The following is a 10750-nucleotide window of genomic DNA, read 5'->3' as shown; positions in this document are numbered from 1 at the left end:
CCCGTGGGCCCCATGGACTACATTATACGCAAAACTAATGCTCAGCGATTCGCATTCACGTTTATTCAAGAATTCGATGCGATATTCGGTTGTGCAGTTCACCTGACCATTTCCATCAAGGCCAACTTCAAGCCCATCACTGAAGACAGCATGCGAATTCAAACTGTACTTCTTGACGTATCAGATCGAGTATAAATTTGAACCAGGATTCTCTGGTTCCTCGCAGATTAGCCTAAAACTAGATTTCCATTTAACTTGGCTGCTCATCGAGCGAACAGGAAAAACGATGGTAGAGCAAAATGATGGACTATATTTGGCGGCTATTCAATCACCGACAGAGAAACTTCCACCTCGTTACCCCAAATCGCTCAGTCCGTTTGTGGTTATCCCGCCAGTATATATTCGCTTGTTCCGGAAATACGGTTTGAATCAGGCGGGTTGACCTTGTTCAGTCTAAAAGTACACGAGATGTTGCTCCAGGCCGTGAATGACGCAAAGATGTTTACGTTTTCAGTTTTCCGTAAACTAATGATTATTACCTGACGCAGGGGAATCAACAAAATCAGCCAGTCCATGAAAAAAACATAAATCACTGTACACCTAATATATGCTTTTCACTTCAGCGGAGTACACCCTTTAGCCAGCGGGTAACACGACCCATTTTGCCGCGCATATGTGATAAACCCCACAATGGTAGCAAGGTTCTGTTGACTAACTGTGTCACAAAGCGGACAGCGTATTCATCCCTTTTTCATTCGCTTAAAAAGACACTCGCATGTAGTTTGGAAGCTGTATATCAATGAAAAATTAAACAGTTATCCACTTTGTACATAAAACCTGATTCGTTTGTAACCGGCATTTACATTCCAGGTCAAAAATTACGCCGCAAACGTACTTCGTGAAACCTGGCTTATCTACAAGTATACAAAGCTAGTCAACCGAGTGGACGCTGCCAAGGTTCGAACTCATCAGCGAAAGTTTCTCCGGGCCATTCATGGGTAAGAGGCACTTGATTTTAAAGCAACTGTGGCTAAATTGCTTGAGGACAGCGTTTTACTTCACACTTTCTTTAAAGGCAACAATAGTCTTCTTTGCCCCAGGTTGAACCGGTTGACTTTCATTCATGCTAGCCAAACCAATGAGTAGCACTTCATATGGGTCAACTTCATTCAGAACTCTTGACACTTGCAAGTTCATAAGGAACAAAAGGCCATGAACCACAGTGCCAACCAACCAGAAAAATTCGCCGATCCGAAAGGATTTACCATAAGACACCCTCAGAAATAGTTTGACAACTTTGCCAGTGAGGGATGAAGAGTTCCGAAAATTTAGCATTAGTGCTCCAACTTTCCACACTTTTTAAGGCCATCGATAGATACCAGGCCTGACAATACTGTCCACAAGCTATACAATTCTGGAAGTTAGCCTCACGTTTACAAATTCCGTCCGTACAAAACAACGCACAACGCATTCTCCCACGCCCATCTTCGGCGACTTGACCCGGCCAAAGTTCTCGTGGAATACTCAGGTCAATAACACCTGTTTATTCAGGGTCCTTTCATGAGTACAAATTAATAATGTACATCAAGCGCCACCGATACGAATCAGTGTCCACTTTCCTTGGCTTCAAGTCGTAACGGATCAGATACTATCGGGATTTAGCGACCAACCCCATGGACCATTCTTTGAGTGTGAATATTGTGGAATGTACACGAAAGGATTAAGCGCAGAACATGTGCATATGGGTATATATATATATATATAAACAGGTTAGTGTGTGATTCTTGGTCGTTCCTCCTCAGTTAACCAGTCCTGTAAGTATAATCCTGTTTGACACAAGCAAAAGTCGACTGAGCACAACTTTGCGTAAGAATGCAGACTGGGTTTATAAAGCCATCTTCCCGAGCATGCGATTCTAGGTTGCTATTCATTCATCTCAAAATCTCTTGTGGTAAGACCACCCATATTTCGTCTCCTCGGGGCGGAGTAATTTGTCCTTAAAACGTTAGGCGAATCGGTAAATTTCCCTCATCTATCATTTCTGGCAAACATTTGTAAAAAACCACTTCACCCGGGATATAGATGTTAATTATATAGGTACGCAAACGACATGTACACGAAAAATAGGAAGTGAAGAGTGACCTAAGGAACAGCAAAACGCCCAAAGATGGAAAAAAATCATACAAACTTTAGTTTGGTTTGACTTAAAATGATACCTCTGGGATCGGCAGATCAGAAGAATATGCCGATATTCGTGTGCGGGCATTCACATCATTGTTACTGGGGGAACGTTTCGGGAGGCAATCAATCATATCCGATTGTAACAATCGAGAAACGTCATGAATGATTTTTCCTGGAAGACACGCACAGGAATTCATACGCTTTTCATTTGGGTAGACTACCATGGAGCTAAACGAAATATTATTCAAAGTCAGGTAACCCGAACTCACCGTGTAATCTGAACATGGTCCTTTCTCAGCAACCTTGTGGAAACGTTAAAGGTAGCCGTAAAATTTCAGAGAAGCGTATCACTGTGTGGATCCACACACACTGTATTACCAGGATATGTGGTGCGCTGAACCAGGTGTAATACATTAGTATTTTTGGTAACATTGCAAGAAATACATTTCGACGAGTGCATTTCGCTAAGTTCTTCCCATTTAAGTTCAAGTAGAACGAAAACTAGGGGACTGCGCTTACCTGATGAGCCCCAAGAAAACGGTCGTGGGCTCTTGAAGAATTTTTACCTACCTTATGAGTGGTGTATCGCGTCAAAGAGGCTCACTTTTAAGGTTAATAAACGGTAACACACTGGTTTTTATCTGGAGGTAACGTACCAAATCAAAAAAGACAGAAACCAGTTGGCCGAGTGCCACAACTCATCCTCAATGCTGGCAATTCGCAACTAAAACGACGAAATACGGTTTCAGTATCACGCATCTGTATTTGGAATAAGCATCACATCGGGTCGCTGCATTAAAACGAAATGGTCAGAGGAATGCAATCATTTGTAAATCAGTTTGGTTCTCACGAGAGACTCAAATGGGTCTCTCGCTTATGCTATTCTACAGATGGTTATTCCGGATAAGATTTCGGGAGGAAGAGGAACCAATCAGCCAAGTCATGCTAAATCTGTGTTGGGTGTCGGTCATGGGATTTTGTGTGTTAGGCCGGGTTTGGCAGGTGTTAAGGCAGATGGACTTGGGTCCAGCTTCGAGTCTAGCTCTTCCGGTTCGCTTCACGTGGAGATGTCTATTGAGCATCGTTTGCAATTTTTGTAAGTCTGTATGGATGAGCGAGTGCTACAATGGAGAGTCCGTGAACTTTGGTCGGGTCGGGATTTCCACCCCCTTTTTGTTAATGATTCCAGGTACATTTACAACCACATATAGTCACGTGTCAACTCGGTTTATCCATAAGCTCGCCAGTTTCAGACCCTCGATTCTATTAACGCTCCGCTGCTTGGTAATTTCCACTGCTTCGGCTATCAGTCCTGTGGTGTGAATCGCAGTCCGTGTCTTAATGCTTACGCATCTCTCATATCTATTCCATGTCCTGTGTCTAATGCGTGTACCGCCATTTGTGAGTCTTTGAACAGTGCCTGGTTTTTTCCAACATTCCTCGGTAGTTTTTTTATCCTTCTCGTATACTCGCCAATCCTGAGGTATAGTCTTCTGGCCGTCTGTCCTATGTAAGCCTCAGTAAAATCGTTGCATTTGGTTTTCTACATACAGTTCCTAGTCCGTAAAATCGTGGTTAAATCGTACTTTCTGGGTACAAGAAGTACCATTAACCTTACCCTAAATGATTTATTATGGATTTTAGGTATCCACCAACTTCAAGGTTACTCCTATTCCCTATCGATGTAATAGTGCCACTGGTGGTTTGTGAGCAGGCTCCATCAGCGAGATGTTACTCGATCTTTTGAAGATAGTCGATCTTGTTCATTACTACTGTGCCTTTACCTTTATCGGCCTTGTTACTGGCAATACTTTCTACCCGTCTCAGTGTGTTCAACACTCTCCGCAATATTCGGAGCTCCCGTTTGGTTGGATTTCAGAACCACGACCAATTGTACCGGTAGTTTGTCATCATCCGCTGAAGGAAGTTTTGAAACATCGATTCGACACTAGGGTAATCCCCTGCGCTCTTTTAACCTTTCTGCTCACAGCGCAGTTTAGGCCCTTTGCCAACGGACATTGTTGGTCTATCTGATACTACAGTAACTGGTGGATGGCTTGATTATTTCTGTGATTTTTGTGTTTCCTTTTCTCATTCTTACCAACGTATGTGTATGCGTAGACTGCAAGACCCTTCACTTTCCAAATGTTGATATGGTGCCTAGGCACAGACAAGTGACACCAAGCGGAAACCGGGCTGCGTAATCTGTTCAGTGGGAATAGGTCAAGATCACTCTAGGAAGTGTTGAACACTATTAAACTGGTCATTTTGGATGTATATGGTCTCACATAAAGAGTCGATGGTGGGGTGAACGTAGCTCATGTATACTCCAAAAGCCACTTCATCACATGAATTTGCGTCACCGAACGTCTTTCACGACACTCATGTCGTACCCAAAGTTAGATGAGGACTGGCTTCTAGTGTTTATTCCGCATCGCTGCATATGTGGTCGGTGACGTATCAAATCGTGGGGTAATTTTCCACCCTGCGTCCACTTTTGTACCTCACTTCCCTCAGGAAAGCCATCGTCTAACGAGTGTTCTGAAGAAGGGAACGTTGATTGCAAATCAATTTTCACAATGTGAAAACAACTCTCCACTTTTGTAAGAAACTTTTATCTAAGTAACACTGAATGAACCGGTATTTTATGTGGATTCACCATGCCAACAAAATTCCTCATCAATCGAGTAAGGTGGTGTGCTTCTTACCCACGAAGTAACACTGAAACGTGAACAGAACAACAGAACAGAACTCAATTCTACTAGGTCGAGGGAAATGAACCGAGTAATACTCACTGTAAACGAGTCAAGACGTGATAAATGGTAGGCAGTTTTCGGTTGAACACCCTCCATTAAGTGAAATGACAGTTTGGTGTTCCTATTATTTGCTAATCCATCGAACTATTTGTCCTGCGCGGAATAGCTTATGGTTTTGTCACAAAACAATCGAAGGAGTGTGAATGCATACGTGGTTAGCCATTGTTAGTTATGACATATAGGTATGAAGAGGGGTGACCAAACGGAAAGCGTTATACTTACTAAAATATGGACATGCCTCCTACGGCAATCAAAAGGAGAAATCAAACAGAAATTTGAAAATTCTGTACAACTCCTGGTCAGTTTTGCGTAACTTCGGCTCAACACTATAGGTAGCCATCTTTTTGTAACCTAGTAATATCTCACTGCCAATACATTCATACACACCTCTTAAAATCTGGCCTTCCTCTGGACCGAGCCTTTAAGTAGTACACCAGATTAGGAACATTTCATGTAATATCGAATGACCGTTGTCATAAAGTAGTGTTGTTGGGTTTGGTCAGCTACTCCTGACACAGGAACAGGCGGTACAAAAACCCTGATCACGTGAATAAGTAAGACTAAAGCCGGGATAACAAACCTTCCCATGTGAGCTTAGGTCACTCGCTCTGGAGCATTCATTTTGTGACTAAATGGAGAATAATGTGCATTCTCAAGCGCCTCTAGTTCCCAAGTGGAAGTTCAAAGACAGTCACATTATGTAAACCTCATTTCAAGCATATCATTTCATCTAGGAGTGAATGAAAATGCCAACGTTAACTGCATGCGTGTTGCACTTTAGAGCGAGCTTTTCATATTTATGTATGTCCTGTGTGACTTTAAGCGACTTGGCGCCCTTACTTTCAGCCTAACTGAATCGGAATCATAAAGAAACCTGACCCCACTTTTCAAAAACAAGTAGAAGTACCGAACACAAATTGTCTTCATGATCTGTACAAAAAGTATAATTACTTGGAAGGTCTTTATTTAGGCTGTTTTGTTGAAAGGTGCCACAAAAGGACTCACCTAATAGACACAGTTTTTATCTGAATTCTGGGGTTAAATAAGATGGACTCGGGATCATCGTTACACCAGAAGAACTTGAAAACTGAGGACTGATCAAGCTGTTACTGGCTTTCATTGCTGATTATGATGATGCAACCTAAAGAACGTTTTCTTGGAGCAAACGATAGGAATCTTACTTCTGTATTACAATTAACAGACACTATCTTCTGACTGACCTGACAATCATTCAACGGGGCAGTATTTGGATATATGTAAGGGAGACTCCAGTATCAAACTCCAGTATCGACTAATACGCAGCTGTCGGAAGATGTGTCTTACCAAAACTAACTAGAATACTATGTAGAACCCCCAAATTAGACTAAACAGAAGCTTTAAACGCAAGATTTGTTGTTTGACCTAGCGCGTGGAACAAATTTTGCATACCTATACGTACCATTGTGTTTCGATTCTAAGCCTTTTTTCCCATTGGTCAGATTTGGGGGCATAAGCTGTATTAAACAACCACTGAGTTTTCATAAAGGAAACTACTCACAATGTTGCTGAAAACTCCCCGACAGCCCACGATCGGTTTCGCCCTTCTTGGGGCTCATCAACTGAAACATGAGGCGGCCTGTGTGCAGCACATTCAGTTGCAGAATATCATAAACGAGGGATTCAGTTGAGTCTCTCGTGAAAACCAGACTGATTGGCAAATAAGTGTATTTCTCGAAAACATTCTGCGGAAAATTCAAAGGTGTAGAAGAGAGAGAGTCCGAGGTCAGGGAAGAATGAGAATACATGGGAAAGAAGGCATATAGCTTGATGTTACACCAGTGTACCTGTTACTGCGTTCCTTTGCAAACAGCCTTGTGTCATCCCTCTCGCCCTCTTTCAAGATCCTGTAGGTGGGTTCGGCTGGCTCTGAAAATTAGTAGACTTTAAGTAGGTGCAACATTACTTGTGTGTGTAACAAACTAGTCATTGGTAGCTGCCAAAGGGAATGCTGACAGGTAAAACCAACGTGAAGCGGGCTACCATTTAGAGATAGGTTTCTCGGTAGCTGGCTCGAGTGGCATACCTGATATAAGATGACAGAGTAGAAATACTGATTTTTTGTGATACATAACTGGATTACCTCGGTTTCACTGCCGAACGATTCTCTGTGTAGTTCTGCCATTCTAGTCTGGAAGATAACCATTTCGTTCGTTCATGTAGTACTCTCCTCTCACAAAGAAACACTTGCATCCCGGGCCGGGTTTTCAATTGACAAATATGAGGCATCTACTGAGTCTTCTTTGCGTTATTTGTAGAATATCCGGTACAATTTAAATTCTTCAACGAAACGACGATGAGACTGGTTAATTCCACCGCAGCGTTTGCCCAGACATTTGAGAACCCTTTGGGATGACCCTTGGGTTCAGGAAGTACGAACGATGCATTAGGATTTGTCTAAGTGCGTCAGATGAGTACGTTTTGCATTCAGTTGCCGAATTCAAATGAGAGAGAAAGATAACTGTAACAAAATGGTAGCTAGATAACAATTTATCATTACCCTCACCTTACAGCGGTGGCACTCTTCGGATGCATAGCTTCCATATCACCTAAAAAAGCATGAGTCCTAAGGTACTACTAGGTTGCCCAAACCTCTACTAGTGCAGTTTAGATGCAGGGAACTTCCATTCAAGCCCTAGATAGCCGTTGAGTTATTTTACGTTCTTATTTTTTACCTTCATTTTGCTTAACGCACATTGTAACCGTGTTACACGTTGAGGCTAAACCAAGTTACGTCTTTGGAAGTTTGGGTAACGAAGTATTTATAAAGAAATCGGCGATGTCTTGTGACAACCTGATCAAAAACCAAACCTAACAGCAAAGGGTGTTTCCCTTGCCGATTTCTTTTCTACATAGTACAGCTATCGCCTCTGGGACCAGACGTTTGCTCTCTAGATACGAGGTTGCCAGACTGATAGAGATGTTACCGTCTGATTTGTTTTCACGGACAAAGCAATTTACAGGGGCTTAGATCTTTGGTGGACCAGACATAGAGAATAAGGGTCCTTACATGATACTTGATGAATAGTTAATTCCGTTAACCACTAAAACTATAAAACGGAAACACGTTGCTCGACTCATGCATGCAGCCATCCGTGTTCCGTCGTTAAAGTTTAAGTATTAGACTTGGTTCCTTTTGGTTAGCAAACTGATTGGCGACTCTGTTCTAATAAGATGAGTAAAACAAAACACAATATTCCGCAATTAATGTCTGTGAAAACTGGGTGGGACTTTGCCAGCCACGAGGCTTATCAGTCCTCCAACTCCTTGGTAGGCACGGAAATTATTTTTGTGTATCTTTTAGTTTTTTTTCAGACAACCCAACTTTATAATAGGTTTTTTGCTCTAAGTATAGTGTGGAAAACCATTTTGGGCGTGGCGATCTTTCGAGCATCCAGGGAATCACGTCAGATGATTGAGTAGATCCGTCATTTTCAGCCTTACTCCCGGTAGATTGACGTGATATCGGAGATATCGTCATCACTCCATCAGCCATTCTCACAATCGACTGTCATGTAACTATTTGTTTGATACTCTAGGTTTGCTCTACCCAAGATCAGAGTGACGGAACGGGTAACATGGATTGTCAACTGAATAAATAGTTCTGACCCCATGGAATATTTAGTACGGGAGTTCCGGAGATGGGTGGTATCCAGCCTACGGTGGGTATGAAAGGACTGGTTTAGATAAATTCTAAGGCTCGGATCAGTTACAGATTACTCACAGGTCAGGTAAATCTAGTTGCGAGTTATTCGAAGTGCTGGTCAGCCACCCGTGGAAGATTCGCTCAGTACTTTAACCATAAGCCGCGAAGTTCTTTGGATCTTATGAGATTCGAATTGCTGATTATTCTTAATAAGGATGAGACATCTAATAAGTGGTATTTGGTCATCAGCCTCGAGCGGTATCAGTTACAGCACAAAATTTTAGTTGAAAATCCTAAGCATTTTATGGGCCAGCTGAAATGAAACCTTATTTCTAGTCCATCGTGTTTCTTGTTTTGGAAAAATATGGGTCCCTTTGATCCAGTAAGTACTGCTTTCATGAACCTATGTATACCGGTTTTTGTTGAGCAGCTCTAGCCAAATTCAACCACGTAACCACCATGTGAGTCACTTAACCTGGACAAAACATCGCTTAGCGGTTAGGGAATCGTTTGAACTGCCATAAATATGCATTGAGAATGTCGTTTTCCGGGGCAGGGGTGCTTCATTACCCGTATGAGATCAAGATCAAGAGATAACAAGCTTTAGCCAGTAGCAGGACAACACAGCTTTCTCACAGGCAGTTGATGGTTGCAAGGGGTGAAGTACGGTCAAGAGAATCTTCGTTACCTAACTTGCAGCAGCATTGAGAAAGGACGCTTACTCCTTGAAGTGACGGCATCAATATACCGCTGAAACGGGTTGTTTAGGTTGGTTCTGAATCTGTAATGTTTACTGGCGGTCAAATAAACCGTCCTTAATCCAGCAGTGAGGTAGATATTGTTTGGACTTCGCCCCACCCTTTTTGAAGTGTTCGGCGGCATGGAACAAGGGTACAAACGTGTCAGCTTATCATAGCTTATTATCATCATTATAATCATCATTATTATAATATCATTGGTATTGCTATTGCAATCCTATCAACCTACCACATCTACCTTGACTCTTACCAGAATTGTACAAAGAACAAGTAAAGGGTTCCCAAAAATTTTGTCTATGAATTATTCCAAGATGAAGATTCTATCAAGCTTTCCGTCATTTTGTAGCGGTTATATGTATTGTAAAATCCGGAAGTTGAAAAAAAGCACTGAAACCCCAAAAATGAGCCGTTCTCACTCATGAACTAACACGCTTAAGATCACCTGTTGTCTAGGTCGGCCTTTTTCATGAAAAAGCAAAACCCTGGTCATAATACCCAGTTCAGAATGGGCCTTTTACGATTCCCACTAGTAGATTTTCTCATGAATACATGCATTTGAAGTGCTTCTACACACCCTCTAAGCAGTGTTGAACACTGCTGGTTTACTCCTGGTATATGTTTTCAGATCGTGTGCGGTTGATAGGCACAATCGTTTAGTTCAATTCTGTGGAAAGAATTCAAGTTAAATCAAATCAGCTGATCTCGGAGACTAGATAAGTGGCCCAAGTCAGCCTATCAGTCAACCAGAAGAATGGTGATTTAGTAATACTCAATCGTAGTGAGCTTCAGTTCCATTCTCTGTTATGTGCATCCGGTTGTTACGCGCTACAGGACAATTGGTTGGTTGCAGATATGCAGTACCGTTGAGAAATTCACCGAAAATATGCAAAGAAGTGATTGTATTGGAGCGCGTTCCAAACTAGACCACAACGCCCAAGTTGTGGCTGAACCTGGAACATACTTGGAATTTTTTCAGGCGGTTTAAAAATGTCAGAAGAACACCAGAATGACGTCAGGTTTAGCTGCAGAGTTGCTTCCTCACCTTTGAGACCTTTCTCTCTTGTAGCAGAGCCCATTCGATCGATGAGATTTTCTAAGACTTTGGCAAATCTCATCGGGTTTTAACTGCAGAGTTGCTTCCTCACCGTTGAGAACTTTCTCTCTCGTAGCAGAACCCATTTGATCGATGAGATTGATTTTCTAAAGCTTTGGCGATTCTTTTGTAGGGTTTTCTTTTTTCTGGCCCTTAAACTTTTGAATTCATTTCTCTCTTGTAGCAGAGCCCATTCGATCGATGAGATTTTCTAAGACTT

The 10750-nt window shown here is 42.1% G+C and overlaps 2 protein-coding genes across 2 annotated transcripts in view; one reads left to right on the top strand and one right to left on the bottom strand.

The window, feature by feature from the left end:
- T265_13427 (hypothetical protein) overlaps positions 1 to 1001 on the top strand; it is a gene marked incomplete at both ends in the record, with an annotated part of 23329 nt that extends 22328 nt beyond the window's left edge. Inside the window, 2 exons of the mRNA XM_009168812.1 lie at positions 121 to 394; positions 871 to 1001. Coding sequence (XP_009167076.1) covers positions 121 to 394; positions 871 to 999 — 403 coding nt within the window. The remainder of the gene's footprint in view (positions 1 to 120; positions 395 to 870) is intronic.
- T265_04141 (hypothetical protein) overlaps positions 1 to 10750 on the bottom strand; it is a gene marked incomplete at both ends in the record, with an annotated part of 48191 nt that overhangs the window by 10049 nt on the left and 27392 nt on the right. The gene's annotated exons all lie outside the window — the stretch shown is intronic.

This window comes from Opisthorchis viverrini (genome assembly GCF_000715545.1).
Source record: "Opisthorchis viverrini unplaced genomic scaffold opera_v5_65, whole genome shotgun sequence".
Classification (NCBI taxonomy): Eukaryota; Metazoa; Platyhelminthes; class Trematoda; order Opisthorchiida; family Opisthorchiidae; genus Opisthorchis; species Opisthorchis viverrini.
The sequence above is the reverse complement of the archived record's forward strand: the minus strand, read 5'-3'. Positions and strand labels throughout refer to the sequence as shown.